Source organism: Cyprinodon tularosa, unplaced genomic scaffold (assembly GCF_016077235.1).
Source record: "Cyprinodon tularosa strain WSP-4 unplaced genomic scaffold, ASM1607723v1 ctg551, whole genome shotgun sequence".
Lineage (NCBI taxonomy): Eukaryota > Metazoa > Chordata > Actinopteri > Cyprinodontiformes > Cyprinodontidae > Cyprinodon > Cyprinodon tularosa.
Window position 1 is genome coordinate 1,379,655 of NW_024039287.1, and position 21,889 is coordinate 1,401,543.

The 21,889-nt window shown below is 36.4% G+C and overlaps 1 protein-coding gene across 1 annotated transcript in view; it reads right to left on the bottom strand.

The window, feature by feature from the left end:
• The window catches only part of LOC119796525 (Kv channel-interacting protein 1-like), a 65,007-nt gene extending 50,738 nt beyond the window's left edge, over window positions 1-14,269 (bottom strand). Inside the window, exons 1-2 of the mRNA XM_038305123.1 lie at window positions 14,133-14,269; window positions 13,649-13,927 (exon numbers count right to left, since the gene is read on the bottom strand). Coding sequence (XP_038161051.1) covers window positions 13,649-13,736 — 88 coding nt within the window. The 5' untranslated portion in view covers window positions 13,737-13,927; window positions 14,133-14,269. The remainder of the gene's footprint in view (window positions 1-13,648; window positions 13,928-14,132) is intronic.
• Window positions 14,270-21,889: the final 7,620 nt, after the last annotated feature.

The window sequence follows — 21,889 nt, forward strand, 5'->3', positions numbered from 1 at the left end:
TATTGGTTTAAGATTTGGATGAGGATTTAATGATTGATTGATTTTATTCTATTTTTCAGATGTAAAGCTGCCATTTTTATTGACCAAACAAAACCTTACATACCTGTAAATAATTTCTTGGTAGAGTTGGATTGCAATTCCAGATGCTTCTCTTTTTGCTGCCGCAATCAATGACAGGTTGACTTGACCTTGTGTTTTATATTATTTAGATATCTAAGGCCCATCACAGCTTCAGGGCTAATAGGTGCAAATGTTCCTTCACCGGCAATATGATTCTCTAATCAGTTTTCACAAACTTCCGGGTATATTTGTAGATCCAACATCCCCTAAACACTAAATACAATAAATACCTAAATACTCTACTTTATATGTTGTTACAGAACAATTTTAATCCTATCCAAATGTAACATTTATGGTTTTGGCTACTTAGTTTAATTTTGGGCTCACCACTTCGAAAAATTTATTTACTGTTTTTTTTTAGGCAAGTATCTAAACCGTTTGATGCATGGTGTCAGTGTGTTATGTTTTCTTTGGTTGAACTTGAGGCCAGAGTATACTGTAGTAAAGAGGCCTAGGTTGCTTCTGACGATGGGAATCTTCCTGTTAAAAGGAAGTTTTTCCTCTCCACTGTCGCTACAAGTATTCTTAGCGTGAGGGATTGGATTTGAGTCAATGAGTCGATGTTTCCTTAGATAGAAAACTTTGAATCAATTTGAGTGTATGATCTGATGAACTGTAAAGTGCCTTCAGATGACATGTGTTGTGAATTGGCTCTATAGAAATAAACTGAATTGAATTGAATGTAGCAAAAAAAAAATACAAAAAAAAGAAGAAACAGGTACAAGAGGAATGGAGGAGTATCTGACAAGAAGATGAAAAAAAACAAGGGGAATAACAGCTAAAGGGAAAATAGGCAAGAAGGAATTTAAGCAACGTAAACCCCGAATTAGACTGCCTGTAGTTTCGTATCTGCTCTCCTCCCGTCCATATGTTGTTTGGATTTGCTCCAGATATGATTTACTATGCATTTCTTTGTTCCTCTCCAATCAGCTTTTATTTCATCAACCAAAAATGATTAACTTAGACTGGACAGATGAATACATATGAACTGAATTGAATTAAACTGTTTTTGTCGTTAATCAACATTAGGCAGTTTTGTTATTCCTCCAGTGCTCCCTCAGCCTAAATCTATTTAAATTACAGCAGGTGGGATTAGGCGTTTAGTGCTAAATCCTGCATTTTACATTCAGGTTTTTAGCACATACAAAAACAGATTGGATCTGCGACACAAATGAGGGACTGAGGCTTGTCTGAAACGTAACCCGTCTCACATTTGCTCTTCTGTCAGTTGTGTTGTGCTCACGTCAAGCTGGAGTTAGGAACTGAGGCATCAATGAGACTGGCCCCATACAACTGAATCCAAAGCTAAACCTACTAGACCATAGCATTTACTGCCTATTATTGCAGGGAAGAAAAGTTTAGAGGATTTAGAAGAAGGAATATGAAAAAAAAGGGAGAAAATGTAAACCGACTTGCCATAAATCTAATGAGCAAAATGTCATATGTAAGTAATATCGCAGAAAAACAAACATTTTCTCTATTTTTCAAGATGAAAATTTGACAGCCTGTCTTGATTGTAACACATGCACTACATCCCGATTTCACACTTACCCCGCATGCTTACACATCTCATAACATGCACAGACACCCACGGTAGCAGCGAGAGAAAATGGCAATATGTCAACTGAAAAAAAAAGAAATACGTCTTTGAATAAACACCAGCAGTGATGCAAAGAATCAAAGATTAAACACAGACTCTGCCTGAAAAGGAGAGATAACACAATTTGTTGTAACGAAAATGCTTAACTTCAGTGTTGGTGTTATGTACACTTCTATCAGCAGAAAGACAGCCTTTTCTCCTGATCAAACACATTCTAAAGAACATTTTTGAACGAAATGAATAAAAGCCATGAAAAGGCTGAAAATACAGTCTGATCTTTTGGGTTTGATCACTGTAAAATTGACAGATTATAAACAGTGTTTCAGAAAAAACTAAAGAGACCAAAGAGAGAGAATAAGAAGAGAATTGGAATACAATGCAATACAATAGAATCAGCTGCAGACTAAATCAAAGTTAAATCATAAAGACTAAAGTCTTATGATTTAAATGTGTTAAAGCAACATTGGCAGCAGGGCGTAGATTCATGCCTTACAATATATGTTGTTGGAAAACATAATTGGTGTATTTTATTTTTTCTAACCCATCGTCAAGCTTTCCTTTATGGTTTTATGTTGTGCATGACCTAAATCAATTTAATTCAATTCAGTTTATTTATATAGCGCCAATTCACAACACATGTCATCTCAAGGTACTTTACAGTTCAACCAAATCATACAGTCAAATTGATACAAAGTTTTCTATCTAAGGAAAACCAGTTGATTGCATCGACTCATTGACTCACATAAAATCCCTCACACTAAGCATGCTTGTAGCGACAGTGGAGAGGAAAAACTCCCTTTTAATAGGAAGAAACCTCCAGCAGAACCAGGCTCAGTGTGAGCGGCAATCTGCTGAGGCCGTCTGGGGTTCAAGGAGACAGAAGCAGAGACACAAAAAGCAGCTGTAAAAGGCGGCCCCGTCCAGGAAACACACAGCCAGGCAGACGAGCTCCGAGCCAGCTCCCATGCCAGAGGATGAAGAGAGCACATCCACTCAGTCACGGTCAGAGAAACAGGACCGCACTGGAAAACAGGCCGATCTCCAGCATCTGTAAACAAGGGTGTTGATGGAAGCAGCACAGCTGATGTTTTCTCTCCAGGACGGCACCACAGCCAAACAGGAAATCACAATTATGTAGTTGAACATATATAATGTGTGACACACAGGCTTTACCCACAGCCTTCAAAATAACGTACATTAACAGACTGTATTTAGTGGTTAAGCTTAGCAGTGGGAAAATTAGGGCACTGCATTATTTTATTTTTGTTAATGGAAAAAATGTGTTTCTGTTTTCCTTAGGGGCATGAAATTATCCATATTTATTAAAAAATTAACCCAAATGTAGACCTGAAATGTGCTGAGATACTGTTTTGTTTTACTCTTTCATAAGAAATTTTAGGCAAGATGTTTTTTCTCGGATTTGATAGAGTTCATAACTCAAGGGATCCTTGCAGCTTACTATTCTAACATAACAACCAGAACCTGCTCAGCATGATCCAGTATTCATTAGTCTTCTAATCTTTGCTCTTAAATTGATAGTTTCACAAACCATCTCTTCTGCTTTCTGACACTTTTCATCACAAACTTGTTAATTAAACATTAGGTCATTTGTTGTTGTTTTGTTTTATTCAATCAGTTCTTGTTTACATTGGATTAAATGCTGGCCTAGCTTCTATCACGCTCGCACAGAAGTATTCCTTTTTAAGATAATGGACTGAGGACAGCAATAAAAAATGGCAGTTTTAAATACTTATTACAGTATGCAAAGTTAGACTTAGACTTAGAGACTTAGACAGATTTAATTTGTTTATTTGTCATTTTAAATATCTATAAATCTATCAATCTCACAAATGTATGTATTTGCCCTCTAAAAATGTGCAAATCAGGAAAAACCAGTGAAAATTGTATTTTTTACTTTAGTATATAAATTAAAGATGTCAGGATAATGTTCCAAATATCCTGCACATTATGGACAGGCTGAAATCGGGTGGATAAGTTGTAAACATTGAATATTCCCCCAATTTTCAAACAAAAATAGCACATGCAGTACCTTACGCTAAGTCTGGTTTATCTTTTCTTGATATAACAATATGGCTTATAAGTGGAGAATATTTTTGATATCACCCACCTGATTTTTAAATATACACTGTAGATGTTTGCAGTTGAAAATAATATATCCTCCATCTCAGAGCCGTACAGTAAGAAAATGAGTAAAAAAAAAAAATGTATATACATTTTCATCTTTTTATCTTCTGGCGCTGTATTAGTTAAAACACGTTTTCTACCCTTCATCAGCTATTAAAGATTTTTTTTTCTTTCCTTTACAATAATTTAATTTACAGCTTAATGTTAATTAGATTTCTTATAATCACAATTGTCATTTTACCTTTAGTTTTAAAAAGCAAAACAGAAACAGGGTTTGAGTCACTAGCTGCAATAGCAACAAGTTGACATCAGGATTATCTGGACCCATGAAGTAGTTGCATGAATTCAATTTAAATTCACATTTATGTGAACCAAAAGAACAAAAAAAAGGTCTCACGTTTGATACGCGACTATATGGTTCAATCCGTTTGAACCAGAAACATTAATAGAATCATATTGCATAACTGCATTATGAACTGCTTTGGAATAGGGCTCATCACATCATCCAGGGTGCTGTGAATCACTCAGAGTGCCAGCCCGCTTTTTCTTTCAACATTTATTAACTATCACACCGCAGACCTTTTACAGGCTTGAAATGACAGCGTGGATGAATAAATGGAGGCAGGGAATGAAAAAAAGACAGATTTTAGTTGTCAAGTTGGAGGATAAAAAGCATTTCTCTGCAGAGACAGAAGGTGTGTTGACAAGCACAGAAAAGGGTGAACAGGCATTGAATAATAAAATGGCCGCTTAGTTGTTGTCTGGTCTTATTAGACGAAATCTGGATGAAGTCTGTCACAGTGAAGACCACGAAGATAAAAAAGGTGATGAAACTGAAAGCAGGGAGCTCTGGAAAGATGGACTACAATGACAAGAGGGCAAACAAGCTGACAGGATGGATGAATTGTGAAGAGGAGGAGAGCAGAGAGCCGCCGGCAAAAACAGATATCAGGGGTAAAAGGTGAGAAGGGATGGAAGGACAGAGAGGGGGATGGAGGAGTGAAATCTGTAGCTGGCCTCAGACAATCTTGTCTGAGTTATCACAACTAACAGATCTGTTTAATACTGAGAAAAGCAGCGGAGAGCATCCATCCAACCATCCCTGTCTGCAGAGAGAAGACATACTGCTGCAGGTCAGCTGTCTTCCAACACCATACCTCTGGCAGCAGCTACAACCACAGACTGAAGAAACATAATCAATATGCAGCAAGAGAACAAGCAACGGCCGACTCATTTAATCTGTTTTGCTCATTTTATTTTACACAGTTTCTGACATCATTATCTCTCGCAAGGATAATTTTCATTTACAAATGCAGAACATAAATCACCTCCTTCACACCCGCATCCAGCAAAAGGTGAACCAAACACCATCATGTGAATATTTGATATAAAAATTAGGTTGTACGAATATACAACAAAAATTAAAAATAAAAAACGCTTTCCTGCTTGTTTTTATTCAAGAATCCATTTTTTTGGTAGAGGAATACATAACATATATTTAGAGTATTTGTTTTAAAATAATTTAAACACAGCTGGTTTAGATGTATTTAAGTATAACATCTAATTCTGATCCAAAGTGAACACACTGAATATAAAATGGTGAATGCTGTCCTACTTTATACTGTGACTCAAAGGAAGACCTTTCTCTAACAATCTGGCAGACTGATTGCATTGTAACATCTTTATAATTGGGATCTGTTGTTATGAATGTTTGCAGGTTGAGTTTTTTTTTCCATGACAACAAGCTTCAAGGCCACAACAGCTGCATTTTGTTTAGTTTATTTTAATCCCATCAGTCAGATAAATTCATAAATGCTTCATAAAGTTGACATATTTTCCTAAACACTTCAAACTGCCATATGTCGAATATTAAACCTGCATTAGACTAACTGTTTTTGCTTTTTCTGTTTTAAACTTTGCATCACCTTTCCTGTTATTAACAGGATTTACACTTAATTGTGTCTTAAGAGCAATTGGTTATTAAAAAAGTAAACTTAACTGCAGCACAGTTATTTCCCTGACTATTGCAGCCCAGTGGTTAGTCTGATCTGAACAGAAACGCTTCCAAAAACTCTTCTTCATTTTTCCCCCGATTTCACTCACAGATAATCAAAGTGTTATCTGTACACAGATTTTTTGACTGATTGCTTTGCTGAGTTGTAAAAAAAGGCATCTCATCCCCCAGTGAATCTTTTCTATATGAATTTTTATGTGCTACATTTTTGCATTAAACATGTAGCCTGCCCCTTCCTCTCTCCCCCATGCCCTTGGCTCACTGACAGTAACATGACAGTATTTTCATTCCAAGCAGCACACACACACAGAGAAATTCAACACTGGGCAAACACACATTTGCTTCAGATTATATGTGCACAACTATTCGAATATGCTCATGCACATGACTAAAAAATGCAATCATATGCAAAGATTTTGTTCCAGTTTACTCATCTTTCCCTCTGTCACTTCTCTGAATGCAAACAAGCATCCATTTCCCATCAGACTCAAAGCAGGATGGGGACCTCAAGCAAATATCTGATGAAAAAATCAAGTTGCTGAATATTTCATTAAGTGCTTATAGGAGACACAGCAGATCTGACTGGCTGTATGAGATGACAGTGAATCCTAAAAAATCGTCCTCGCTGTCTGTCTGTCATCAGCCATCAAGGGATTAGCTGCCTCGTCAGCGAGCGCTGTGAGACTCTGAATATTTAAAGCTTCATTTGGTGAAGATGACTCGTTTTGCTCACATCTGCTCTGACAACGTGGGAATGTATGGATAAAGTGTTTTAGTAGGGGTAGGGAGGATTGTTCTGATGCCCTCTGCTGTTCAGAGAAAAGAAATGTTCTAGATGGGTACTTGAATATTGCAAGTTTATAGAAACAGTAAATTAGAAATTCTATAAAGCCAATTTTCAAGGGAGTAAAAACATTTTTATGACCATTTATCTTTGTTTAGGTGGAAAACATAGAGCAAGGAAGAAGATTAAAAAACCTGCATATCATAAGAGCATTTAAATGATAAGCTGGGAGTTTTTTGCCGTCTTTGTTCGTCTTTGATCTCTGAAGGAATTTTGTTTCTTGCCTATAAGAAGAGGAGAGGTGAAAGGAGGCTGTGGATTTCCAGATGAACAGGATTTACTTTGCTGCCACCAGGAGCAGTAAAAATGTCCATGCTGGTGCACACTGGCAGCTGGAAGCAAAGAGAGCAAGCTGTGAGAAAAGGATGAGTGGAATTATAAGGTGTGTTCAGTCTATTGCCTTTTTACTGAGTGTTTACAGAGGTGACACCAAGCTTAAGGGGAGTTAAAGGCTAACAGTGAACAGAAAGCTGTGGAGCAGACAGAGTCAGGGAAGGGATTCAGTGTAATCGGCATCCAGAAAACAAAAGGAGGTAAAAGATCCAGATATTAGATAAAACTGTATTTTTATTCGGATGGGCTTTCAGATTTCTTTCATAACTATAAAAAATATTAAACTACAGGAGATAATTCTGGCTTCACTGAGAGGAAGGAACCAAAGAGACGATTATGTCAGGTTGGGTGGAGCTTTGAGGACCCAAATGCACAGATGGGAAGGCAGCTGAATTTTGCTGATTTAATTAAGGACTAACAGGCAACTGAGGCAAAAATCAAGAAAAGTGCAAAAATACTGAAAACCAAACAAAACCCAATAAATGTCAGGGAAAATAGATGTGGGGAAAAAGAGAGGAGGAAGCAACAAAACAACAAGCAACCAGCAAAGAGGAACTGCAAAGGTGGTGTATATATGGGGAACAGAACAAAGGATGGGCTAATGAGTTGAATATGGAGAAGGTGTGAACAGATCTAACTAGAAGGGAGCCAAGAGGAAAGGAACAGGTACAAAGGGGCAATAGAAAGTAACTCAAGAAATACCAAACTGACAGAAAACAACTACAAAATAAAAACACAGAATAACAAATAAGCTAAAACTAAACAAAAAAAGAGGGCAGAACCCTGACAGATTAGGTTTTAATAGTGTAAAACAAACACAAAAATTAATTATCTTATAAATACTGAGAGGATTATAGTTCCTGTGTTTTTTTAAATACACATTAAACTCTTTTTGGGAACAATTATCAAAATTAAAAATGCGACATGCAAGCTAAATAAAACAGTATACATCTTCTAGATTACATTTGATGCATAATCCTGGGTGTGACGTAAATTACTATTTGTTGGGACTAACAACCACTTGTTGGGACCAACACTCTGTTTATATACATCTGGATGCAAAATATATATAAGGACAGAGAGCTTGGAGTCACTTAAAGCAATAATATAATTTATTGTAAATCTTCCAACAACTGATAAAATATCTCAAGCAAGAGCTGATTAACAAAAAAGATGTTTTTTGATATATGCACCACATTTTAGAGGAAAAAAATGTTGTGCAGTGGTGACCTGGTTAGAGCAGGATAATTGTGTCCAGGGAGGCTTTAAGTTCATACTCAGCCACAGAATGTTCCCCATGCACAGTGGCAAGCGACTGCTCCCTAAGGGATGGGTTCAATAAAGACAACTGATTTTGTTTTAATGTACAACATTGTTATTGCAAATAAGTATGACTGTGAATACTAAAATATAAAAGTCATTAAAACTTATCAAAAACTGAAGAATTTCTTGGAGCTCTCAAGTTTCTAAAAAATACTAACAAGTATTTAAATTCTTCCCCAAATTCACCAAATATTGAACTCCAAAACCAAACTGAAATCCAAAGGGGGGAAGATTAGAAGACAGATGAAACATGGAAAAGCTTTTCTATGTTAACTCTCACAAAACTGGCCTTGGTCTCCCTGGATATGATGTTCCTATATACGCATCTCTCGATGTGAACATCAGTTTGGTTTCAGACTCTCGCATTCTTTCTCAGACAAGAGCCTGGTTCTGACTAACATCATCATGAATTAATTTAGTTTACTCAATCAATTTTATATATTTTCTATTTGGTTGCCAGAAACTCTTCTAATTTCCAAATTGGAAGAAAAAAATCAACAGCACTTTTGTCATAACTACTGATCCTGTTTCCACATTCAGTCATTATACAATAAAGAATAATTCAGCTCATAGCTTTGACAAAATGCAAATCAATGTGCTGTTATGAAATGTCTCCTAAATTCCTAAATTAAAGAAGCTTTTTAACTTCAACAAACTTGTTTTCGCAAAATTTCACACACCACTGCAGTCGTTCAGATCATAAGAAAGTAACAAACCAAGGCTGCAGACCACTAATGCTTTTAGATTTGAGCCACAGTCTGAATGGATAGAAGTTTAACTAAATTAAATTAACAAATTTAGGATCCTTTAAGTTCTTTTGAAGTAATTTTCCAGAAAAACAAAAACAAAAAAAAACTCCAGGTTGAAGTTCATATCGCCACAGTGTGTCTCTTCCCTTCCAAATCTACAGTATTTTTTTGGTTTCAAGAAAGAATTGTAAGAAAATGTATGACCTACACATAAACTAAAATATTTTATAAAGCTAATTATATAACAAACAGACTTTATATGTCATGGTTCCCATTTATGAAAAAGAGTTACAATAAAGAATTCTATTGTGATTCTTCATAGCAGACATAAATTAAATTGTTCATGTTGATCTAATTTTCATTCTTCTTTCCCTGCTGACAGATTTTCTTTGAAATTTGCACAAACTCTTTATATTGAACTCTCTTCCTCTTATAGACTTGAAATGTGCTGAACTACCAGAAGAGGTCAGTGCTGTTCTGTCAAAACACAACACTGCAATCCTTTGAGTGCTTTCTTTTTTCGCTGCTTTGTGCCCTTAAACTATAACTATTTCTGTTTTTTCTACAAAGATGGTTCTAATGATATATATTCAGTTACTACTGATGGAGGAAAAAACTATTTTCAGACTAACTATGACAATGACTATGTTAACTTGGTAAGCAAGGCCTCTTAGCAACAGGAACAAATTGATTACCTGATAGAAAATAACTTGAAACAGTGAAACAGTGAAGCATAAGCTGACATAGAAAAAAAATTTGGATAGGTAAGTTATCTATGAACAAAATATAAAGCAATCACTTTCTGTTTTTATAACCTCCTATAGCATCTAGTTTACAGTACTAACAATAATGTCTACAAACAAGAGCAACAAGTGCACATGCAGTTTTAGCTGCAGTGTTTTTTTAATTTTTTTTTATCTAAAGCAGCTCTAAAGCTAAAAAAAATATGTTAATTCACTTAAGCCTAAAGTAAAGCAGACATTGTTTGCAACTGATTTGGTAGATGTCTGTTAACATGTCCCAGCTTCACCAACAAGGTAACTGGAATTACCCTGAAGATCTCATTATTTCTTCCCTCCAGGGTCATCTAAGTTAAAACATTTATCCACAGCAGGTCCCAATGACACACTTTGAATGTTTGAATCAGTTTTTCAAAAGATATTTAATATTTGACTGGAGTTTCTACTTCAAATAAGCTTCTATAATGGTTCTAACACTTAATGCAAAACACAGAAGTCGTCGTTCTTTGTTTCTAAAGGTAGAAAGTTAAAACTAGATATTTACATATATTGTATACAAGAGAAAACAGTTTGCTTGATATATTAATTTGAATTAGGCTAAATGTTTACTATTTCATGGTACTTAAGATTAAAACAAATTATTTGCCAAAAGCAAGAATAATGAGTATTTTATTTGAAGTCATAGGTTTTCATACATTTATATTATAACTGGTATGACTTTATAAGATAAAAAAAAAAAGTCCAGATTGTGATGTTATGCTTTTCTTATTTATGTTTTAGATCCATAAAATAACAGATGGAGATTTATTTAAAGAAAATAGCTCAAACATACTAATCTATTGTATTACTATGCTGAAAATATAAAGGCATTAGTCTAAATATCAGGAAGGGATTGGGTGCAACCTTCAGCCTGGTTTTCCACTAGAGAACATGATGAAATCGATTATCGAGTAAAAAGACCAAATGATTGTCGGGTTAACCCAGCCCTGAGGAGTGGGTTCTCTATCCCATAGATGAACATGTAGTGTGAAATCAACCACAGAGCAAAGGAAAAACATATTGTGAAGCATTATTGGCTTTTGAAGCAGGAAATAAGACTTTATTATCCACAGTAAGATGAGTTTTGTACAAGTTTGGGCTGAAAGGCCACTTAAAAATTACAGTATCAGTCCACAGTCAACATTTAAAAAGATCGGTTCAAGTTTGTCTAATTTACCCAGGGGAAAAAGAATAACTTCACACAAAAGTTACAGAATTAAAGTGAGTGCTGAAAATAGTATTTCGAGGCACAGTCTGGAAACTTAGAGAAAACCGAACCAACTGTGAAGAGAAGCGATAGCAGCTTCATGCAGTATAAGTGTTTGCTGCAGGAAGGACTGGTTGAAATACAACATTGTTGTTTGTTTTCTTCCTTATGGTTAATGTCAACAAGCTTTGCTTGAGTGGTTTAAAGACAACAAACTGGATACTATGGAGTGGCCATAACAAATCCTTGAACGATGCAATGAAGATTGCAGAATGAGCTGTAAAGGTCTCAAAGAAACGGGTCTTTTTATGCAGTTTCTGAGTGTGCAGGCTAATACACTGGTTTGATTTATTGTTTAGGTCGGCTTCAAACTATCATGAGCAGACAAACTTAAAACACTACAGTAGGTTATGTCTAGTGTTTTAGTTGCTCTTTGCTCGATTCTTGCCAGGGGATCTCTAAAAACTGCTCATACAGTAGAGCAAGTCTCTGAAGCAGCCAATATGGCCGCTCTTTGAATAATAATGATAGTATGGTTTTGAAAAGGCAAAGCATGCTTTTAATTCAAGGGAAAAAGGCAATCAATTGTTTACAGAGGAATGCTCATAGAATTAGTCCAAAAGTCATAAACCGACTAAATAGCCAAACAAAATCTATATAGGTCTAGCTGATATGAAATCCAAAACAGGACTACTTGGGATCAAATTGGGACAAGTGTGAAATTTTACTATATAGTTTTTTTTTTTACTATATACTTTGTTTATACTTTCTATAATTTTACCTATGTTTTTGTTGTTGTTGTTGTTTTTTATGTTGAAAGGTATTTTGAACCACAAGGAACTTATATTTAAGTGGTTTTCGTGAGTAGCTTTAATTATTTCTGCAGTGAAGAAGAGAAAAAAATACTTAAACAAAAGAGGGTTAATAAAAATCCAAAGCTTCTTGGTAAATCTACAGCATACAGCACAGATTTAAATAGAATATAGATTAGCTAGTCTCTCATAGTCTTCAACAATAAATATTTGTTATTTGACCTTTTCCAGTCATCTGAAAATGTGATTATTAGACACATAAGATTAGGCATCTCTATGCAACATTTGAAAAGAAAAGCCAAATGAAACCACTCTTCCTTTCAAGATTGCTCTAAATGGCTTCATAAACCATTATCAAGTATCCTCTTTCCTGATCTAACATTGTCTGAACCAGACTAAAATAGACTGAAGTATTCATCCAGAACTTATATTAAATCCATCACAAAATCAAATCTGCTTGGGCTGAACATTTTTCTTTAAGAAAAATGACACTAAATGATAACTGCATTAACACCTGCTAGAGACAAGTTCCTAAAAAGGGATGAAACATCGCCTCATGATTGTGATTACCATGATAAATAAATTAAAAAAAACACACAATTCCTAAAGTACAAATTAGGAATGTCTCTTTAAGGAGTGTGAGTGGTGTATATCAGTGTGTACCTTAGGCTTTATGACCAGAGCCACTAATCAGATTCAATTTCTGCCAGAGGTTTGAAAAAGACCAGATCTGGACCATTGCCTGTCTACATGACATTTTGCAAAAAACAGATCTCCTACTCCTGCAGTCGCTTTACTTATCGCTTGCGTGGGAGTTTTATTGTCCGTATATTCATTTCACACACAGCTCCACTGTGTTCTTTAAAGCTTTTACTATTTTACTATATTAAGCTTTTATTTATTTTTTGTTCATAAAAAGGCGACTGTTCCAATATCTTAGAGATTCCCCTGTGGAGTAATTTGTTATGTAACCAAAAGGCTGAGCAGCAGCTCCTCTGTGACGTTATGAGTGTGAGACCTCAGGGGCAAATTTCCCCACTGTGGCTGCATACTTGAGCCATCCAAAACCATGTGAGTGAGTGTGTTTGCACATCTAAGCATGTCGACTGTATGTGTGTTACTGAATGACTTCTTTGATGTTTCCCATCCCTCCAGACAAAACGTCAATAGCTTCAAAGAGCCTCATCCTATGCGTGACGGTGTAGGGTTTTGTGTGCATTACTCAAAAGTAAAGATGCCAGTTTTAGTTTCAAAAAATGCACAAAATATACAGCCAAACTAACAGGAAAACAATTAATTCTCAACATTTTTAAACCCCCCTTTCTTCCTTTCAACATCTTATGCTTATGTGTGTATTTCCACACTACCACAGCTACGCATTTTATTACTGACATTTATCAGAAGAGGACGATCATGCTCCCTCGCTCTCCCCTCTGTATCAGCTACATCTTTCCTTTCTCTTAGCTCCTCACTCCCCTAATCTTGGTCTCCTTCATTCCAGCCCTCTGGAGAAGACAGCGAGCAGAACAAGGTCAACTGCAGATGGAAGGGCTTCGAAGAAAGAGTTTCACTCTCCAGAGATTAAAGATGAAGTTGACTCAACTTTATCTTCTTTCAATTGATGCAGAGTTCATTTGCAGACCTCTCTATTACTCTACTGTTGCACTCTTATCACTCAAACACTTTTTAAAAACTTATACTTGTATAAAATATGGCACATACCTTTGTTTAGAGTCCCAGTGACCAGTTTGTGAAGAGTCAGAGCAAACTTGATGAGACCTTGCTTGCAGCGTTTGGCACACCCCGTCATCCTGTCCGACCCAAGACACAGCTGGCTGAGCAGGGCCAGACTAGGACAGGGGTCTCCAGGTGCACCAACAACGGCTGCAGCAGCAGCAGAGCCTGCACAACTCCCCAGTGGAGCAGCTTTTGAATCGAACGCTGACGAGGGAGGCAGAGAAAGACCGTTCCTCTCACTGAGCTGCAATTCCCACTGCGAGGCTGGAGGGGAGAAAAAGAAACTATGATCTCTTGCTGCTTTCCCTGCATTCCCTCCCCCGCTCCTCCTTCGTCTCCATCCCACCTCCTTAATGTGTCCAAATTAGTGCCTACTCAGGAGTAAAATGTGAAAGAAGGAAGAAACATGAGAGAAACAAGGAGATGTGTTGGTGAAATAGATTCAGTTTCAAATATAAAGTGTTCTTACTGTCAAGGTCTCTGCAAAAACTTCCTCTCAATCTTCAGCCAGCTGCTGGGAAGAAAGTAATGAAGCAATCTTCTGAACTCTTTTTGGTTTGTGCTCTCCTTTTCCTGCTCCTCCTCCTCTTTTCTTCCCTCCTGCTTATCAAATTCACTCTTTACTTAAGAGGGGAAGCAGTAATCCACTTTCAGCACCAGTGACAATGGACAGCTCCCACACTGGGAAGGAAGCACACTGAGCTCAATCTGTGGTTCAAATACAAACACACACACAGACCCACGCAGAGAGCCTAAACACTTCTTCAGCCTCTGCAGACTCAGAGCACACTGGGCTACTGTTTGCTCATCGGTTTATAATAATGAGCTGCAGTTAATACAAAGTAGTTTCACAACAAATATCAAAGGAGACTTTTCTCTTAACTACTGTGTATTAATTTCAGTATTATAAAGAGTAACTTTTTTACATTATAAAAAGTGAGATAATGCTTACAAAATTCCCCATTTGCTTTTTCTGTTTTATTTCACTACATTCATTAAGTTGCAGTTTTAAAGAGTAATTAAATCATTGAACTTTTAAACATTTGATATGTTCTTAAACATAATTTTCCCAGAGCTACTCAACACATTTATAAAGAGCTAATCCAATAGTAGGACTTTAAGCCAAATCTCATTGTAGGTCTGGGCTTTAACCTGGTCATGAAAACATATGTTTTAACTAAATCCTTGCAAATGAATGCATTTTTAAGACTGCTGTTGTGATGGATAGCAAACTTCTGCCCTCTGAAGCTTCTTCAAGTCTCAAACAGATGTTATTCTATTGTTAGTCATTGTTAAGCTCCATCCATCTCATTATCAAATTTGAGCAGCTTTCTTCTTTTTCCTGAAGAAAACCTCACAGCATGATGCATTCACCACCATGTGTTATCATTGGATGGATTTGGTAAACAAACAGGATTTTTAACATTGGCTTTAAAACCTCACTTCCTTAAACACCAGATTTGTGGAGCACAATAAACCATTTTAATACTCCTGCTAGATCGCCTAACACTGACTGATGACTAATCCCAAAGGGCTTTTTCAGGAGTCACATTTTTTTGCGAGTATTCCTTGTGACGTCTTTCTTTATCCAGAGGATGCTGTATGTTGTGTATCAGACCCCTGAGGCCTTCACAGAACAGCTGCATCTATTCTGTGACTAAATGAAACACATATGGAATCTGTTTAGTAACACAGTGACTTTTAAAGGCTGTTGACGTACTGGATTGTACAACATTTGAGAATAACAGAGAAAGGGGAATACAATAGACAGAAAAGTAAGGCATTTTCAATTATTTTTATTTTACCTCAAAATTATGTGTAAATGAATTAAATTTACTTTATTGGATGTATTAGAGGCAAAGGGGAAAGCTTTGAATGCTTTTGTAAGGCTGTTATCTATGTAACAGCAAAAGGGTCAAAATGAAAGTGTTCCTCCAGAACAAACCTTCTCTTAAAGCTGGCTGTTTAAAGCGTGCAACAGAAGCTTTTATTGACAAGCTAACTAACAATAAGCTAATTTTCGAAAGCTCATCATTTTAAAAATTTGAAAAATTCTCATCAAGTTATAACTAATTAACATGGCATTTAATTTGATCGGACCAAACAAATGTATAATGAGTGTACAAATTAGATTTTCATAGCTTGGTGCTTGTGTTTGTAGAGACACGTTTTAAAGTTTCATGGGATTATTTAGATCCAAATTGGAAAACCCTTAAACAATTAGCCCAACCACAACCCCATGTGGCAGAGTAAGCATGATTTATTAGACACTTAAGCATATTTATGGGAAAATGTACACACTATATTAGTCTTAATAACACTTTTTAATGGTAAACAGTGTTTTCCTCTCATAATACATATGATTTATACAAAGTAAGCCTCTAAAAATCACCATGTACTACATACTTTTTTTTTTATTTAGTCTAAATGTTATTCTTAACAATAATTAATACCCAGACTGTATTTTAAAAACTTGTTTATATAACACTTTCTTAGGAAATGAATCCTGCTCCATCCTTCCCATCTCCACTGAGTCTAATTCAAAACCTTGTTCACTGGATAGAGCAAAACTATCGCCTTCTGAAACTTTTTTGATCTAAAGTTCATCTAACTTATGCAATTGTGAAAATGTCAAATAAAGGAATTTAATGTTGCTGTCTTTGTTTGATGACCCAGTTCAACCCAGCGAGCTGCACTGGTTTGAACCTGGTGTGTTGAGGAGTGTCTAAAAAAACAGAAGCATCCCATTTTTCCTAAGATGGACAGCCCACTAAAATTTATACAGTTTTATCAGATGTGTTTGCTATTATTTCCTCTTCACCTTATTGATTTCTTTTTCTTTTAACTCATGTATGTACTTCTCTCTATCCCTGTCAGGGAGAGAGTCTGACCTTTATCAGGCCTCTGATAACTCCAGGGTTTACATTGTGCCGTCTTCATCATCTTCATCTGAAACTGGCACATAACTCAAGAGAGATGAAGGCTAAAACAGAGACGATATTATGGGAAAAAGGCATGGTGCTCATGAGAGAGAGGAAAAGAGAAAGAGGATTTGCACAGATAATCTTACAATGTTTTACCTAGGCTATATTTAGTTGTGAATCGTGCTTGGCTCCTGGACCCGTAGCTCTAATGAAAAATGCAGAACAAAATAGCACTATAATGGGAAAGTGAAGATGTGGAGAAATGGGGAAACAGATGCAAAGTGAGGGAGGAGAGAGGAGAGAGAGAGGCAAACAGTATAACAATAAACATGCAAATGGAAAGCATGAAAACAAGAAATGGAGAGAACTGATGGGGACAAGGTAAATGAGATGGAGAATTTGCTGAGGGGAGGAGGAGGAAAAGGAGGAGGGAGGCTCAGTTGAACTACGGTGGGATGGAAAACGGAGGGTTTCCCATCACCTCAGGGTTTTCTATGATCAGAAGTTACAGGCTGAGCAGGAACACAGATTGATATTTTCTCAGGAGTGTCTCGGTTCACACATCTTGAAAGCACCTGGAGCTTTAGCAAAGAGAAACATGACATGACAAGTCAAACAAGCAGATAATCTGTTGTATTATTATTTTTTTTTAAAGCACACCTCCTCTGTTTTGGCTATCAAGCATGTAGGAGATTACAGTGCGGGGGAATTTGCATAAACATGCTTCTCGATTACCGCCCCCATTGTTCGTGATTAATGAGATTAAGCTTGCCTTTGCAGGAACATTCAAGGATGTAATAGCAACTAATTGCTTGTCTATTTTCCACGAATTAGAAGTAGCTCTGTTTGATGTGTATTTGGGTATAGGCTTACTAATTTGTCCTCCCATTGGAGAGAGTGAGGACATGATATGGAACGTGGAAAATGAAGATGTGGAGAGAATCTGGAAGAAACATGAGTGCAAGAGATGAGAGACAAAAACTGTTTCCGAAAGATTGAATTTCACAATGCACGATGGTAATGAAGCTCAGACAAAACGCGAATTGCTGAAAAAATGGGTTATAGGGTAAGATAAAATTCATTTAATAAGCCTTTGAAGAAAGAAGATGAAAGTTTATAATGGAACAAGGCCCAAAAAAGGGGGTAAATAGAGAAAACAAAACATAGTTTGGTCACCATTACGTAGGAAAAGAGAAAAACAGAAGCTTTAGAACAGATAAGATGAAAACATAATAGATGATGTCCACACCATGGAGAAAATACGAGGCTAAAGAATGAGGTAGGCAGAGAAATGTGCAGGACAAAAACAGAAGAGATTGCTTTGAATGCTGTCAGAATTGAATCAGAGGCAGCCAGCTGTAAGCTCTGATATTGCTTTACCTCTAAATATATCATCTCTGAGATGGACTGGTAGGAGCAGCTGGCAGAGACGCAGAATAAAGGTTTTACATGTCCAAAATATTACACATGTATATACAAACTGAAGCATTTTCCTTCAGCTATAGTTATTTTCAACAGCAATGGTGACTCTTAGCATTAAAGATGTCTGCAGGGACTCCCAGGAGGGTCACACTGCTGCTGCAGTTGCTTGCAATGCAACAAAACCTAACAGCCTTCTAGCATCTAAAACCCATCTGCCCAGACACAACAGCAGAAGAAACCCACTTGTGGTGGAGCTGATCTCCCCCACCTCTACTCTCTGGCCCCCCAGCTCTTCGGGCGACAGTGATGGAGTGACAGCATCTCCTCGGGGTGAAATTACAACCTCAGCAATCCTTATTTCTCATCTGCTTCTCCTTTTCTAAAAAGCCCCCCTTTAACCCCGCTGGTGGTAACAGTCTGTCTGCATCAAGGCACACACAGAGTCTCCTGCAAGTTGGAGAGATATCCCCTGCAGGGCTGATTCACTTTCAAAGAAAGGCAGAGTGGCAGAACTTTTAGTATTATAACAGAATATTCTTACTGAAGCTGTGGTGTACTTACACCACCCGATCGAATCTTGTAAACATAGTTTTATTCCTAATACATTTTTATTTTTTTTGTGAAAAAAAAGGTACAGAGAATTCATAGTTTTTTTTTGTATGTATAAAAAAACAACAGCAAATTTTGTATAGGTGTTTTTAATCCCCTCTAATCGAAATTTGAAAAATCCTTCTATGTCCACTCCTGTATCAGAAAGCCATTGTTAAAGAAAATCAGAAAGTCTTGTTTAAAATTTGCACCCAATACAAAATTATCATATTTGCTTACATGCAAAACATTAGATCACCCAGAACACATGACCTGTATAGTGAAACAGATTGAATATAATAAAAATACAAAAAAAGACAACCCTAGAAAAAAACCTGTTCACTAACAGCGCATTGCCCCTCAGACGCTGATCTACAGTGGGTTGGTTTGAAAAAGGCACACCTATATGATAAAAGGGTCGCAATGTAAAAATAAATTGAATTTTTTTAGAAAGACTCTATGTTCACAGATGTTTCTAATATGTCTGACTTGGTTTTAGGTTTTGTGCAAAGACAACAATGTCATCCAGCATGTGTAAAGTTTGTGGAAACGTAAAACAAAATACTTGCAGGCGTTACTTCAACAAAATGTCATCTATGAAATAAAAGATGTAAGAATTCTTAATTATTAACCTAATTGTGTTTGTCTATCAGATAAAATCCCAATGAAATACATTGGCCTACGTAAAAGAAACAGGAAAGCTGATGCGGAGCAGCCATTATTTCAGGTAAACAAGAATTTAAGCAGGTACCACTGCTGAGCCCGTTTCTTTGGTGTCCATTAATAATTGAGAGGAGTCTTTATGAGGAAGGGATTGGGGCCCCGTGGCTTTTACAGTTTTATTAGTTAAAAAAACTGAAGGACGTGTTTGAATGTTAAATCTGAAGTAAGCATCTTATGAGCAGATTTAATGAACACAGCATGTTGTATGACAGTGATGGAAAAAGGTTTCCTTCTTCGTAAAAAGTATGAAATGGTCATTAATCCAGGCAATTTAATGCCAAATTTTACAATGGAACACAGATAGGCATTTATTACATTTAAATTTAAACAAATGTTTTACTAATTTAAACCCAGAGGTAATGATCTGGAGGTGTTAAAAGTTTATATGTTTTTTACAGCAACTAGAATATACACAGGGACCACTTCAATGTTAGAGGGCTTTGAATATTCAAACAATGATTACTTTCAGTTTCCTGTTCAGTATGAATGGTATTGATAAGGAATTAGCAAAGTATAGCCAAAGTCCAATTCATTGCTTGAATAAAGCTGTTTCTGGTTATTGTGTCATGGCTGTCAGAGTAAATTATATAGAACACACTTTGTTAAATTATGTGGTGTGTTTCATGCCGAGCTCACTGCCTTGTTTGTAACAGAGAGACAGAGAAGGTTGTTTTTTCACCATGCCTCCTAATTGAACAGTTGCAGACAGAATGCAAATTGCATTGCAAACAAATTCAGAACCCTTTCAACTTATTCAATGTTTTGTCATGTCACAGCCACTCAGTTCAGTTTATTGAACAGCAATGTAATGGGATAGAGCAATGCAAATTATATTTAAGTGAAGAAACACGTTTATCCTTTTTGTTTTTTGGTTGTTTTTTTTTCCAAATAGAAATATGCAAAGTTTGGCACACATTTTTATTTGGCGTACTTTTATTTGACCCACCAAGCAAACCAAAAAAAAGAAGAGTCATTGTAGGGAAGATCCAATGCCCACTTCATATCAGTTTTATATTGTGGGGATGCCTTCCTGAGATAGGACATGGAACTTGTTCGGAGCTGATGAGAAAACCTTTGGGAAGCTTCAGAAGGCTGAGGAAGAAAGTGAAGGTTAGCATGTCAGCAAGACTACTGCTGCCCAAGACCTAGAATATAATAGTTCAAATAAAACTTCACCAGATGAGAAAGTAACAGTAAAGTCCAAATGCATGGCAAATCTATAACAGCTTTAAATAAAATAGCATCTGTTAAACCCTCATACAGTTTTTTTTTACCACATGCAATTATGCACTACTTTGTTCTCATTAGATCCACATAAAATACTAAACAGTTAACAGTTTAAAAGTGACCAAATGTCAAAACTTTGCTATAATAGCAATTTTCTAGAGCTATAAAATGCATTTAAAATGCAGTAATTACTAAACCTACAGTAATAACATTAATGAAGCTTATTGTTAGAATGGCATAATCTACCATGACTAGTTATGCTGCTATAGGCTTAAGCTGCTGGAGAGCATAGACAATTTTTTCCTTAGTCCTTATCCAATTTTGGATTATTTGTTACTTGTAGTTATACTTTTTGCTTTATGTTTTTTTCCACCTTTTCTCCTCATAGTACAGAAGCTACATCTGGCCTGGTTCTCTGTACAGCTGTGAAACAATCATGGAGGAAGGCATTAGCTGGGCTGCTGCATCAACAACTTTAACAATAGAAGATAGAGTTGGGCCTGTTTTTCATTGTTTAGTCCTGTTTCTCTCCCAGAGATAGCTGGTGGCTCAGCTTTTACTGTATGTGCTCTCTTTCATCCCTTTTGACAAAAACTCACTCAGAGCTCATCTGCTGAACTTGCATTAACCCAACCCAGTCTCATCAACCCATGATTAACCAGGCAGAACCAGCTATAGAGCTAATCTGTCGTCTCTAAAATACAGTAGAAAGTATTTATGAATCAGTGGTTCTATGCTCCTGTTCACGTCTACTCTGTCTTCTCAAACCTTCAGTCAACCTCAGCCAGAAGTTGCTAACAAGGAGCCTGGTTCTGGTAGAGGTTTGTTTAATCCCGTGTGCTGTATATGTACTGTATATTTTTGCTCTCCACTGTCGCTTCATCCATGCTCGGTTTGGGGATTTCTGCTAAAAGGTGAACAACACAATGGAAGCAAATGTGTGCTGTTGCTACATGCTCATCCAGGAGTAGCAAATTATAATGATTTAGTGCAATCGGCGGGGTATCCTTAGATGGAACCCTTTTTCCTATTTGTCTGTATGATTGGATTGTCTCTGTAAATTGGCTAGAGGTGATATTTATTAGGGATTGTTGCAATGTAATTAAAACGGAATTTAATTGAAAACACATTTTATAGAAAGTGGGTGGCAACCAGAACATCTAGAGAAAAAGCTCAGTTAAGCTTTCAACCACAATCTTTCAATACACATGCATAAAAACCTTTAAGCTTGTATTTTTTGCCTTTTAATACATAAAATGCAAGCTGAATCCCTATTTAGATGCAGAGAATAAAAGTAATAATCTGAGAATTTGAAATGATTACTGAAGTATTTTTAAAATCA